Consider the following 15,029-nt stretch of genomic DNA (forward strand, 5'->3'; position numbering starts at 1 on the left):
TGTTAATTCCATGGATTGCCAGTTAACTGTGTTATAGAAGCAAACTGTCAAGCTAGGCCACTTGAGTTGTGTTCTGCTTCTGCACTGACACATGGCTGACCTTGGGTAAGCTGCTTAACCTTTCTGTGCCTCTATCTCTTCACCTATGGAACTGAAAGGTAGGGATTTAAAGGCCAAATAACTTAATATTCGTAAAGCACTTTAGACAGGGCCTGGTGCAAAGTTAATCACTATGTAAATATCCCACTAAGTGGGATTAAGGTCATAGTCATTTGGCAACATCCATTACACATTTGCTGCAACTTGCTATTTACATAATATCCTAAGATTCTGAGATATATTTGGGAAAAAACATATAAAACATACTAGTCCATTTTTAAAAGAAACTAATAAGCAATCCAGTATGAGTCCACAGCTCACACTAGTCAGGCTGGTCCCTGAGTGATGCCAATTGGCAAAAAGACAAGCTTTACTGGTCAGAGCCTTCAAGTTAAATAGAAAAGGAAAAGAAGAGAACTCAAGTCAGTCATAAATTTATATACAGGCTGAGTCTCTTTTATCTGAAATGCTTGGGACTAGAAATGTTTAGCATTTCAGACTTTGAAATATTTGCAGATATATACTTTAATATCTTGTGGATTTTGCCCAAATCTAAATATCAAATTCATTTATGTTGCACATACAACTTATACACATAGTCTGAAGGTGATTTTATACAGTATTTTTAGTGTGCCTGCATCCAATCACATAAGGTCAGATGTGGGATTCTCCACTGGTGCTGTCATGTTGGCACTTTCAGATTTTGGAGCCATTTGGATTTCTGGATTAGGGAGCTCAACCTGTACTGAAATACAAAGAAAGCCACTGAGCTTCTTATCATGAGCATAAACTTAGTTTCTCAGAGCCTGAGTCACATCACTCTGCCTCACTGAGATTCTGTGGTCTCCAAGCAAGTGTGGCTTCTCTGGTCACAGCTCCTGGCCCTGCTGATTGGCTGTGTCTAGCTGCTGCTGCACAGCTCAGGCCCACAGGAAGCCCCTGACAACCCTCAGCCTGAACACACAGAGAACCACTCCCCATCCTGCTCCTTTCCTGTACCTCCTCCTGCTGCTCCAAGGAGCTGCTGTGGGAAAACCCCTGTCTTTAGACTCTGCAAGGAAGGAAGCACCTGTGGAAAGCCCAGCAGCTTGGAGAACCAACAAGGCGTCCTCCTGCCACTCAAACATCTTTAATCGAATGCTCCAAATTTCTAGACTTCCTTTGGTTCATTTCCATTAAATTTGGTCAGAATTTTTTTTTCCCAGAGCAAGTACCTTCTTCTGAAAAGGCAAGAATATTTAATTTTTTAAATTTATTTGAGAAGAAGAGAAATTTTCCAATCACTGGTTCACTCTCCAAATGCCTACAACAGCCAGGGCTGAGGAACTCAATCTGAGTTTCCCACATCAGTGGCAGGAACTTAACTACTTGAGCTGTCACCTGCTTCCTCTCAGGTGCATGTTAGCAGGAAGCTAGAATCGGTACGGTGTAGGGGCTGGAGCCCAGGCACTTTGATATGAGATGCTAGCATCCCAAGCAGCGTCTTACTGCTACATCAAACACTCCTCTCAATCTTGGACGATTAAATTAATTCAACTTAATTGTTTTCCTTCTAACCCCTAGCTGACAGTAGCTAGACATAAGTTTTTTACTTTCTTAAACAAGTAGTGAGTACCTATTAATATGCCAGGTATACGAGATGGGCCAAATAAAGACCATAAAAAGCTTTGAGGCAGCATAAATAGGGTTTTGCCACCAAATAACCTTTCCCAGTCTCACAGGGGTGGGGCCTCAGTGGGAGGGAAGGGATGGAAGGGGGAGAAATACATTAAACAAGAAACAAGAGATAAATGCCACTAACAGGGACTAAAGGATGCTGCACCAGGTTACGGCAAGGGAAGTTCACCAGCCTCATGTCAAGGAAGAGCAATTCAAGTGGAGACCCAGAAGTTGGGTTAATATTACGCAGGCAGGAGCTGGTGTCCTGGGAGATTGCAGAGAGGTGGGCCAGCCTGACCATGGCAGGCCGGCAGAGTCTCACCCTCATGCCAAGAGAAGGTTTTAAGCAGGGGATAACCTCAGCCAACCTGCAGTTTAGACAATGCCTCTGGCTGTGTGGAAAGAACCAAGTGGACAGGCAGGAACTGTTCAGGAATGTGGTCTAAGAGCCCAGGTAAGGGATGATGGAGGCTGAAACCAAGTGTCGTCAGTGGAACTAGGGAGGGGTGGAGAAAGTCAGACACAGAGGAGGCTGGGAGGTGGGAAGACTCCTGGATTCTGGTTCGAACTATGAGATCATTGCTGGAGTCCTACCCTGAGAAGGTTTAGGGGCTATGAGGAGCTCCATTCTGGGCACGCTGCTTTTGAGGTGCCCGAGAGACATCTAGGTGATGCCAGCTATTGGACAGGGCTTGGAGGCAGGGGGAGATAAGGGCAGAGATGCCCATCTGGAGTCATCAGCATGAAGACAGACACCAACCAGGAGGTGTGTGAAGAGTTAAGAGAGCAGACAACCAACACCTAAGGGATGCGATGTGGTGGTGGAACTGACAGGCAAAGGAGCAGCCAGGGAGCTGGGAGGTTAGCTCCGAGTCAAGGGCAGTGAAGACAGAACCTGCAAAGTGTCCCTGGATTTCTGGGACCTGAGACCGGTTCACTGGCTGCTTTAGTGAGAGTATTTTCAGGGTGGAATCCAGTTTTCAGTAGGCTGGAAGTGAATGTGGTGCAAGGAAAAGAACCCCAAAGTGTGGGCAACTTTTTCAAGTCACCGGGCTACACAAGGAAAGAAGAGAGCAACAGAGTAACATCTGGGGGAGAATATGGGGTTGCTTCTAGACAGGAGAATTTCAAAGCTAATGAGAATCAGCTGGTAAGCAAGGAACAGTTAAAGAGAAGAGTTGAGAGGGCTTACAGTGATGAACAGCTTCCTGAAATGAGCAGAGAGGTTTGAGTTCCATAGTGCAGGGGACAGGTGGCTGTGTATTAGAGGACGAGCACAGCTCCCTTGTCACAGGAAAGGAGTGGGAGAGGATGGGTCTGATGCCTGGAGGCTTAAGGATCTTTTCATGGGAGAGTGGGACATTCTTACCTAATCGCTTCCAGCTGCTCCCTGTGGCAGAAGGCAAAGTCAACTCTGAAAGCTAAGTAGATGGCAGGGGATGAAGCTGGAGGAGACAGAAGGCAAGCAGTGTGGTGAAGAGGAGCGTGAGCTGGCCAGGGTGACACACTGGGGAGCACAGCAGCCCAGCTGAGGGTTGAAACATGATCTGTTCATCGTGGTACCAGTCTGCCTGGCTGTGACCTTGCTGTGCAGACTCAGCAGCTTGGCACACGGCTGGATCCATGCAGAGCTGGAGTGTGGCCTGGCAGGTGCAGGGAAAGGACAGGATGGCAAAGGGTGTGGGTAGGTTGTGGGTAGGGGGTCATAGAATCTAGGCTGGACAGAATGGTGAATGTAGGCAGGGAAATGAAAAGTGGAGGGACAGAGTTGAAAGAAAGGGGCCTTTAGAGAGAGGAAGCAGGTAAATTTGGAGCAGGGAATGCTTGGGGTTACAGGCAACACAGAGGCTTGGGCAGTCAAGAGGCTCTGAGCTTTGTGAGGACCAGAACAACAGGTAGTGAGCCAGACAATCTGCCAAGTTACAGGGCTTGCTGAGAGCAGGCTCACATTGAGAAGGGAAGGACATGTGACAAGCTGCATGGGGAACAGACAGAATATCACAACCCACTTTGTGATAAGGCAGGGCATGACACAAATTCAGAGTCTGAAAACATTTGAAATCCTGCTTTGATTTCCTCAGTAAAGAAGCTTCATTCCAGCAATGAACAACTTAAGAGAAAACAGACGTGCTCAGCTCAGCTAAGGACATGTGGAAGTTACTAAATACAATTCAAGATGGAGCTTTCAATTCTAATCATCTCTGTCATGGACTTATCATATGATGTCCTAATATGATTTTTAAATATAACGAATGTAATAACTAACATTTGTGGAATACTTTCTATATGCCAGGGACCATGCTAAGAACATGATGTTTATTTCATTCAGTCTCTGAGGGAGCTTCTTTCATTATTCCCATTGTTCTGATGGGGAAACTGAGATCTAAAGAGATTAAGTAAGTGGGTTTGTTTCTCAGTACTCTTAATTTTTCAGATAAGGACAATACGCCAATTGGTACATTATGAGGAAATGACCACAAAAATGGTGAAAAAGTTTATCCAGATTCTAAAAGAATTCTGAGTACATGAAGACACCAATTTGATTTTTAAATGTTGAAAATCTCAATACCAACCTATGTTTCTCTGAATTAACATGCACGCCTTCTCCTTTGCAGAAAGATGGCTTTTTCTCGAAGTGCCGAAGTCAAAGCAGTATTTATTCTTCCCCATGTCAAACAAAGTGCAGTTAAATACGGTTCTTCTCTCTCCCAGAGGCAGGCTGTTCTCAGCCAGCTGCATGGCCCTCTCCCCAGGGCGCCGGGGAGCCTCCTTGAAAACAGCGATCCCCCCTTGGACAAAGACGCAGGGCGGGGGCAGCACCATCACCTCCACTACAGACTCGCATGTGAGTTCTGGCACCACCACTAGTTTATATCCAAACTTCTGGGTCAGGTCAATGGGCCCCGTGGAGGTAATGACCGAATCTCGGCCAAGCAGTTTGAGCACCACGGTGACATATGCTTCTGGTCCCACCGGCGCACAGCCAAACTCAACCCACTGTCCCTGAGCGAGCTCTGTGCTTTTGCTGCTTCTTATCTCCAGCGGTTGTCCTGGAGTCATTCTCGTCTCAGGAAGACCGTTGGTGAAGATGACGTCCACCGCGATACCAGGCTTATCCACAGGAAACAGGCACAGCGGTTCATTGGTAAAAAGGCCTACCTGGAAGGTGCTTTCTGCTGCTGTGGATGTCCTATTCAAGTCGATGTGAAAGACAGGCCACTCCAGCTTCAGAGAGGCGCCTTTTTCCCACCAGGGGAAGGGAGTGCTGTTGTCTGTCGCTTCTGGAGCCATCACGAACCAGTAGTCCCCAGCTTCCTTGAAGTAGAAGCACTCAAACTCCAGCGTTCCCTGGGACTGGTTGGTCAGGAGGTACTTGGTGGTAACAGTCTGATTGGTGTTGGCTTCTAAAAGCAGGACAGACACATTCCTTAGTGTCCCATTCACCCCATCAAGATACTGGAAATCCACAGACACCGTGTTGTTGCTCAGCGCTACATGGCCTGGCTCTCTCAAGAAGAGATACTCAGCTTCTCCAAGAACTGAAATGAAATGGTCAGAATTGCGTTTTAAAGTTGCATTTGAAGAGCACTATCTGTGACATCAATTGAAATGGCATTTCTGGCCTGAGAAGTTGGAGCTGAGACAAGGATGACGGAACATGACGTATAGGGCCTGGGAGCTGGGCATTGCACTCTTTCCTTTGTAAGTGACTCTGTTCCCTCACCATCATTCATAATTATGTTTGAAATAATTAATTAGTGATAGCATGAGAATTCATAGCATTCAACAATCTAATGTATCTGTAATGAAAATCTACAAAGCTAGAACTGATAATTTTCAGGGTAAAATTCCAGTAACCAGGGCCAGCATCGTGGCATAGCAGGTAAAGCCTCCACCTACCATGCCAGCATCCCATATAGGTGCCAGTTTGTATCCGGCTGCTACATTTCTGATCCAGCTCCCAGCTAATGGCCTGGGAAAAGCAGCAGAGGATGGTCCAAGTATTTGGGGCCCTGCCACCTATGTGAGACACCCAGATGAAGCTCTTGGCTTCAGCCTGGCCCAAGCCCTGGCCATTCCAGCCATCTGGAGAGTGAACCAGCAGTTGGAAACTCTCTCTCTCTCTCTCTCTCTCGCTGTAACTCTTTCAAATAAATAATAAATCTTTTTGAAAAAATCCACTATCTTCCATTTCTCATTTTAATCACATTTTGGTGTTTAGGTGTTTGGAGGAAATGGATATACAATGATTTTTGGGGAGAAAATTTTATTTAAATGACACAACACAAACTGGTCTAGGCTATTTAAAATGTAAAACCCTTAATTTTCTTCAAATTTATTTTTCTGACATTTGAGACATGGGAGTTTTTACCAATAATGAAGCCGATATCCTCCACTTGTGTGAGGCAGAAACCTTTAGATGGGTAAGAAATGTTGACATTTTACTTTGAATAGATCTCCCAAGGGAAACAGTGGACATTTATGAAATAGCTAGGCTTGTGCCTGGCTATCTTAGTGACATTACAGCAACTAGCACTGGCCTAGACAGAACAGATGACTACTGGCCTCCCAAGTATCATTCAGTTAGGATCAATCCCATCTTTTCAGCTGAAGTGAATAGTGCAAAGAACCCAGACACACAAGAATCCTTGTTTCTATTTTGAACCCCATCCAAATACATATCAAAGGAAACAGAATTTGGCAATGCAACAATCAACTGGCCCATGCCTAGAGTAAGAACTATTCTAGATTTAAGGAACTACAGCGACCATTTGGTTTGAAAAATAATATGTGTAATATTTATAATTCTTATTAGATATACCTCATACTAATATAACATACATATATAGCATATATGTCCAAAGGGTCTGGTAGTCTTTAAAAACACCCTTGCTTATGTTCAATCAATAATTATTGGATTCAGCACATGAATACATTAGCACATGTGTTTTCTTAATCACTTCAGCACTTTACCTATTTCTTATTGAAATGAGGTGAAATAAAACATAGAAAACTTAGATAAACTGATTGTTTGATCATCACTTGCTAGGAAACCATAACAGGATCAGGTTGCTTTTCTCCCTACTTAGACAAATGGCAGTTGAGAGATTCTCCCTTTTGCTTGGAGATAACTCAAGGTTGGGGAAGGTGCTGATTCTGGGGGATTCTGTGGGCTGATTCACAGCTGACCTGGAAGCTTTCATGACTCCATGGCTAAAGAGACTCCAGTGGTCACCACCTCCCTGAGAAGGAGTGAAGACTGAGAACAACCTCATATTAATTGGATTCTGAAGGGGGCAGGAGGATTCTGGGGTGCATTTTCTTACTTAGCTAAAGAAGTTCTATTGTGAATGTCTGGGATCATCAATGAGGCAGATCAGATTCAGATTTGATGGGGAGCCAATCAATGAGGACTCATTTCTGGTTGGAAATAGAGAACAAAGATGCAACTGATGGGTGCCAGCAGGAGGTGTGTACCAAAGGTAGAAGTTGCTATCTTACTCTGGAGTGCTTGTTCCTACAGTCTCACTTGGAAAACTACAGTTTGGATCCACCAAATCCTGGCTACTACCACAAAACTTTCTTTACCTTTTCTTGACCCTCTCCCCATTTCCTTTTTTTTTTTTTTTAACTTCGTTTATTTGAGGCAGGGAGTGGGGGAGAGAACTGGAGAGATTGAGAGAGAGAGAGTGAGTGAGTGAGTTACTGGATAAAATGTATAGCACATGCTGTGTTCCATCTGACTGGCTGTATGACTGACATTACACAAGCCAGTATTTTATCTCTTGGATTACAATACAATTATCAGTTGCTTACATATCTATGAAATATTTGGAAATCATAAGAAAAGTAGTGAGGGCTCAGTAGTTCCATAAAACTCTCAGAGAAATGAACTTGATTTTTAGTTGAAAAACTATGAATAGAACTAACCTTAAACACACCCTGTATGCTTACACATTCAAGATGTTTCATTCTTGATTTTATCATAACAACCTTGTGATATTAGTATCACTAAGGACTATGAGATTTGTCCAAGAGCACACAACCAGCAACAACTGCAATTCAGATTGGTTCTAAAGATTCTAGCAGTAAAACTTCCTTGTCAAGTGAAATTGAATATAGAACCCCATTATTCAAAACATTAGTGGTGTGTGTGATTGATAATAGTGAACTATTAGGAAATCAATTAAAAAAGAACTTTGGGCAAAATGCCTGTCTCTAGTTTGTTAAAATGGGAGTGAGTTTTTAAAAAATTTTTTAAAGTTAAAAACAGTGGGGCCAACGTTGTGGGGTAAGACACGGCCTACTATGCTGGTATTCCACATGGGTGCCAGTTCAAGTCCCAGTTGCTCCACTTCCAATCCAGCTCCCTGCTAACATGCTTAGGAAAGCAGCAGAAGATGGCCAAGTCTTTGAGCGCCTGTACCAATGCGGGAGACCTGGATGAAGCTCTTGGCTCCTGGCTTTGACCTGGCCCAGCCCCAGCCATTGCCGCTATTTTGAAGAGTGAGCCAGTTCTCCATAACTCTCTGTGTAATTCTGCCTTTCAAATAAATAAGATAAATCTTTTTTAAAAAGTTAAAAATTATTTAAAGTGAAATTTGAATCAAACATGCAGAACCCCAGAAGCACCTTAAGGGGACCTGGGTTTGCAAGGATCACAGTTTTAAAGGCCTTGTACTGTAGACCCTACCTTATGCCTCCTGAAGGGTCACTGACAAAGGTGCACTTAAACTTCACACTTATGTTTCTTTATTGAAAGCCACAGCATTAAGCACACCCACAATACTCACCCCAGTCACAGAGCACCACCAACAACAGATTGGAAAAGTCTTTCAACATTGGTTTCATTCTGATCAGCAAAATCCCAGGTCTTTAGTCTCCTCATGTCCTTTCTCACATCCAAATTGTGATTTTTTTTTTCCTTCAGAACACCTGAAATTAGAACCTCAAACATGATGACTCTATTCAATGTGATTCACAAAATCATAAAATGACAAAGCCATTCTAAGAAGCCAGACTTCTAAATGATGCTGAAAGGAAACTGTGAAGCACATGAGTTTTCCCTGTGAATGTACAAGCCCCTCTTGTCATCACAGCTTACCTGTCAACAACGTTCAGGTGTGCCCTACTCTGAGATTCTCTTTGCATAATACCAAAGTCTCTTGTCTTTATAGCACATCCTCGAGTGAAATGCATTATTGTTTAATTTTATCAAAGTTACTGGTTGGTATGGATGATACATTTGCACATTATTTAGCTGCTCAGCATTTCACATTTTTGCCAAACTTTCACTTAGTATTGTGTTTTGTGTACACCAAACCCTCCCTGCTGCCTGCCTTCTATAAATGGACTAATTAACACTTCCTTGCACAGCCAGTGCATTATCTGGATGGCTTCATTTTCAGACTCCTAGGACCTATATCCAAATGATCAAACTTTTGATAAAGATACCCAGAATATAACTAAATGTGAACTCCACAGGGCCCTGATTTGTCTTGTTTAGGGTATCTGAGAAGAAAACAGATAAATAACAGTCGTCACCTTCTGTCACTCTTCCAATTCTTGTTGTAGCTAATATTTATCTAGGATAGATTCTTCTCATAGCAATATTCCCAGGCCACCTGGGAAGGCAGGAAGACTGCTGGCCTGTGGTTCAAAATGATTTGTGGAAACAAACACAGAATATTGGACTACAGAATAAGATGCAAGGAATTTCAGCTCTTTCTTTTCAGACTAGAGTCCACCAAATGATGTGATATTAAACAACCAAATGAAAGCAGGTATTTGGTGCAAGGGATGCCTGATTCCCATATCAGAGTGCCTGGTTCAAGTCCCAGTTATTCAGTTGCAAATCCAGCTTCCTGCTAATGTACCCTGGGAAGGAAGCAGATGATAGTCTAAATAGTTGGGTGCCTGCTTCTGGGTGGGAGACCCAGTCTGAATTTCTGGCTCCTGGCTTTAGCCTGGGCTACCCCTGGCTGTTGGTGGCATCTGGAGAGTGAATCAGTGGATGAAAGATCTCTGTCTCTCTGTCTCTGTCTCTCAGCCCTTCAAATGAAATGAAAAATAATTTAAAAAAAAAAAGATAGCCAAATACATTTCCTCAATGTTTACAGTCTCCCTCCATTATTCATAGTTAATATATTTTCAATGAGCAATTATACTGTTTCCCAGCTACATGTTACATGTCTCTACATAAGAACAGAAATTAAAAGAATTAAGAGACCTGATTGAAATAAGCCAAAATTCAATGGAAAGGAAACTGGTGTGTCTCTATTGATTTTCCTTTGGTCATTAAGAGTGGGTTCAGCAAAGGAAATACTGTACTTCCTGAAAGGAAAGCAGAGATTTGAAGTGCAATTATGCAGATGATTATGGATGCCCTCCACACAAATAAAAAAGAAAATCCTGTTTGGATAGAAACAGCCACAGATGTGACCAAGTCCCTCACCCCCACCCCTGCACCTGGGCTGGGGAAGCCATCCAAAGAGAACAGATGAAGCCCTCACAGAAACTATCCGCCTGTCCTCTTGGGTAAGGGTGGACACTTAGGGTGGGCCACATGCTTCAAATCACTGATATGGAGAAGCAAGTGCCCAGACTGCTTGCTTCCCCTTGATAACCATATATTTTGTTTTAAGGGTTTTTTCTTTTCAATTTGAGAGACAGAGTTCCCATCCACTGGTCCACACCCCGGTTGCCTGAAATGGCTGGGACTGGGTGGGAGCCAAGAACACAATCCAGATCTCCCACAAGGGTGGCAGGAACCCAACTACTTGAGCTATCACCACTGCTTCCAAGTGCCTGCACTGGTGGGAAGCTGGAGTTAGGAGCCAGAGCCGGGAACTGAACCCAGCACTCTGGTGTGGGAGGCAGGCATTTCACCACGAGGCTAAATTTCCACTCTGATAGAGAAATATAAGCCCCTAATCACAACTGATTTTGTGATTTTAACCTGCTCCTCATGAAAATAATCACTAAAATAGAATTGTGTAGTCATCTACATTTGGAACTGAATGGAAACAGAATTATAAAATAATCCAGACCACCTTGTCAATCAGTTATCAGTTATGATAATTATAATATCATGATCTTAACATGCCTCTTTAATTCTTTTTCTATCTTGCTTGCATGTTTTATTTCAACACATTGTTCCCAACAGTATGACTGGGTATGTCCGATGTTCCACAGAGGATTATTTGAAGAAATAAAAACTTCAGAAGGTATAATACACACTTAAATGCACCTGTATACAGAATTCACACACAAAAGTGTCTACAAACAAATTTTAAACGTATGGGCTGAGAAGGTGGAGAGAAGTGGATACGCATGCTCCTTAGCTTACAGTGTGTTACCTCCCAATAAACCCATCCCAAGCTGAAAATATCCTAAGTTGAAAATGCATTTAATATACCTACCAAACCTCACATCCTAGTCTGTCTTAAATGTGTTCAAAACACTCCCATTAGCCTACAGTTAGGCAGTATTATCTGACCCAAAGCCTATTTCATAGTAAACTGCAGAATAGATCGTATAATTTATTGAATACTATACTGAAAGTGAAAATCAGCAGCACTCGTGCCTACGCTTGCACAGCATCGTGAGGTGGAAGAATCGTCCGCGACCCCTTGGTTGTACCCTCAGTGGCTAAACACATCTCCCAACCTCAGATTCCACGATGCTGCTGAAACCGGCAAAGGTAAATGCTGCGGTACCCCCGTCCCAGCCGCAGAAAAAAAGGAAAATGAACCACTCTAAAGTCCGCGGGCCAAAGACTAAACGGGAAAACAAAAAGCAGCACAGTAACTTTGTGCTTTGTGACAAACAGACCGGCGCTCGTGTGGATCTCAGAATCCTGAGAAGGGGGAATCCGCGACGGCAACTCAGCGCGCGTCCCTGCCTCCCGGGCCAGCCTGCCCTGCGCCGCCGCAGGTTCCCGGCCGCAACTCCGGCCCCAGTGCTCGCACGCAGATCGCGTCTCACATCGCTGGGATCCCAGAGTGACACTTTCAACACAGAACGGACTTACTCGCCGGCGCCAGGTATCCAAAGCCGCAGGTGTTCACGGTCCCTGCGATTCGGCTCAGCCCCGCGGCGACACCTGCGCCCGGGACGGCGGGGACGCAGCGGCGCGGACACCTCTTCAAGGCGAGTCCCCTGCGCTCTGGGCTGCGGGCAGGGAGGGTGGCGGAGCCCGGGGGCCGCGCCCGCGCCCCTCGGACGCCTCTTCTTACCTCTCGGAACTGTCGGGCTCCGCGGCCAGGCGCGAAGTGACAGGGCGCACCGGAGGCCTCAGGGCCCGCGAGGCAGCACGCCCAGCATCCCGCGCCCCGCCCGAGCCCGCCCTGGCCCTGGCCCTCGCCGGCGCGGGGAGGGCGGGGGTCATTCCGGACCCGGCGGGCCCGCCCTCGCCCCTTCTGGGCAGCGCATCCTTTCCTGCCCGCCCCCAGCTCGCCGCCCGCCCGCGCCGGACAGGAAGCCGGCAGGAAAGGCGCGCGGCCGGCGGGGGCACCCGGGCCGGCTGCCGGGACCCGGGGGTGCGGGGCGGCCCGGCGGCCTCCCGCACGCCCAGTTCCAACGCTTCTTCCCCAGGGTCACTTTTCGTCTGCGGGGCTACACAAAGAAGTCATTGAGGTGGCATCAAGTGTGGGCTGTAACCTTGCTTCCCAAAAAACGCCATGGGAGTTTCACTAGAACACAGATACAATGTGTATCGTTTTTCTTTCCCTGGCGCCAGAATCGGTTCATTAAATAAAAAACACGCGAACATTTAAAGTGTGAGTTGTCTTTTTCTCAGAACGTGGGAGGAACGAGTTCCGCCTGATTCAACAGTCTGTGCTTGTCGCAGGAAGGTGCCATCTGGTTCACCTAGGCTTGTATGCAAAATATAGCAGAGACACCGCCGGCTTACAGCAGTGGAGATCAGATCCCGCGGGCCCTAGAGCATTTTCGGAGGGTGGTATCGGTTGGAGTGTGACAGTGCTTTACTCCAGCGATTTCTAAAATTCAGGGAGATCAGTGCGTTTCACTGTGAATTTTACTTAAAAAAAATTATTTAACAACATGCCATTTGCAGCTGCCTTGAACCTGTAGCTTTATCTTTTAAAAGGTAGCCCAAGCGTTTGCTTGTGTGTTATCAGAGGCACCTGTTTTCTAGGTACTCATCTTGTTAAGTAGTAACTAATTAAATCCATTTGGTGTTTCAAAGAAAGCTTTACGGTTATTATCCCATTTCATATTCAGTTTTGAAAGCCAAAAGTTCAGGGGACAGAGTGGGCTTTAGGGCCAAAGGCTCCCCCACCTCTGTAGCCTTGGGGAACTTTTTCTCCTTCTCCACTGTTAATAGGCACATAGTAATAGTTCCCCTGAAATTTTGTGGTCATGAAATGAAACAAGCTGACTTGCTCTGCATTGATCTTTTGGGACACACTCTCCCCAAAATGTGTGTGGGGGTGGCAGGACCAAATCCAGTTACAGGTGGCTATATTGATAAACCTGGTCATCTTTAAAACAGTAGTTTGATTAAGATGCTTGGTCATTTTTGTGTTAAGTAGAATTTTTTTAAAGCCAGCACATTGTATTTGGCTTTTTTTTTTTTTTTAAGATCCATTTACTTATTTGAAAGGTAGAGCTAGAGAGAGGCAGAGACAGAGAGAAGTCTTCCATCTGTTGGTTCACTCCCCAAATGGCCACAACGGCTGGTGCTGGACCCATCTGAAGCTAAGAGTCTGAAGCTTCTTCCAGGTCTCCTACATGGGTGCAGGGCCCAACCACTTGGGCCATCCTCTACTGTTTTCCTAGGCCAAAGCAAAGAGCTGGATAGGAAGTACAACAGTGGGGACTCAAACCAATGCCCATCTGGAAGGCCGGCACTGCAAGCAGTGGCTTTACCCGCTACGCCACAGCTCTAAGTAGAATTCTTGCCAAACTGTATTACTACTGTTTTTATTTTACATTCGATACAATTTAACTTCTAAAAGAAAGCAATGTAGAAGTGAACAGAAAAACAACAACTTCCAAAAGAACAATGTAATGCCTTTGTCAGTACTGAACTATAACTAACCTGGCTCTCAAGATACCTTGCATTCTCTCTCTGGGTCAGATTCTGTGCCAATTTATATACTACCTCTATAAACTATGTATCCAAAAGATCTTTTATTTCCCTTGGTAATGCTCTGACATGAAAGTTCTGACTCATGACTTCGTACCAGGACACAAGGAAGAACATGAATGACCCACTTTTCCTACAGTAGTCAACGGCTTGTAGTAACAGGATCTCACGAGCGTGTAATCCAGTTGTTCAGGAGTGCCTCCCAGAGCATGGATATGCCTGGGTTCCCAGAACTCCACCAAGACAGAGCACAACTCATATAGGCTCTGGCTGAGGGGGATCTCTTGAGAAGAGGGTAAAAGCCAGTCTTAGGTTTGCCTGTCACTCATGACACAATGCAGTAATAGCATCCCAAATCACAATCCAGCCACCATGCAACTAGGAACTTCCCATACAGTCAGACCGGGGCCAGTGAGAACTCAAAAGCATTGTATGACAGTCTTTGAACTTTAAGAAACCCAATTCTCTGTTTTCTTTTGGCCTTGGAACAATAATTAAAAGAACAAAATGGTCAAGTATGTGGGACAACAAACAGTAACTCCTATGGACTTTGGAAATGGAGCTGTGTACTGGACACATTTTTCTACAGCAGGTGGAACTGAACAAAGCCTGATTTGGGTTAATGGGGGTGAGGTGGGTAAATGTGTGGGAAGCAGTGAAAGGAAGTCTGGACAGAGAGGCAAACGTGCCCCGCAACAGGAAGGGGCACACCTCCTGCTGTTTCCTTGACCCAGTGCCTTCCACTCTCTGACCATCTCTTGGTCCTTGTGAGCCCAGCTTACAAGGCTCTTGCTGTCCACCCCTATGACTAAAGGCTCCTTTCTCCATCTCCACAGCATGGTACCCAGAACCCTTCCATGTGCACGCTTCATTCCATCTTCAGTAAAGGTGGCTCACAAGTCTGTTTCCCCAGCCATGGCAGCCTTAATTCTTAAGTGCCCCCATAAAGTCTACATGTGTGCAAAAAGTGCTTTTTCTTTAAGATGAACTAAATGGGAGCTAAAGTAGAGCCAAATTATAAATAGGTATATACACTGGAGTTCAGAAAATATTTAGTGAGTGTTCACTGTATGTCAGGTCCTGTTCCAGGCTCTGAGGATACATCCAACAAACCACACAAAAAAAATCTCTGCCCTTGTGGAGTCGACACTTCAGA

At 45.1% G+C, this 15,029-nt stretch overlaps 1 protein-coding gene across 5 annotated transcripts in view; it reads right to left on the bottom strand.

Annotated features, from left to right (window-relative positions):
• THSD1 (thrombospondin type 1 domain containing 1) overlaps nucleotides 1-12,069 on the bottom strand; it is a 28,575-nt gene extending 16,506 nt beyond the window's left edge. For 2 of the 5 annotated variants that reach the window (XM_062194263.1, XM_062194258.1), the window contains exons 1-3: nucleotides 11,997-12,069; nucleotides 8,553-8,694; nucleotides 4,332-5,297 (exon numbers count right to left, since the gene is read on the bottom strand). In XM_062194263.1, coding sequence (XP_062050247.1) covers nucleotides 4,332-5,297; nucleotides 8,553-8,610 — 1,024 coding nt within the window. In that variant the 5' untranslated portion in view covers nucleotides 8,611-8,694; nucleotides 11,997-12,069. Of the gene's footprint in view, nucleotides 1-4,331; nucleotides 5,298-8,552; nucleotides 10,661-11,791; nucleotides 11,892-11,996 lie in introns of those variants that run through there. The other 3 variants (XM_062194260.1, XM_062194262.1, XM_062194259.1) reach the window with 3 other exon arrangements.
• Between the last annotated feature and the right edge of the window lie 2,960 nt (nucleotides 12,070-15,029).

The sequence above is a fragment of the Lepus europaeus genome, chromosome 6 (assembly GCF_033115175.1).
Source record: "Lepus europaeus isolate LE1 chromosome 6, mLepTim1.pri, whole genome shotgun sequence".
Classification (NCBI taxonomy): domain Eukaryota; kingdom Metazoa; phylum Chordata; class Mammalia; order Lagomorpha; family Leporidae; genus Lepus; species Lepus europaeus.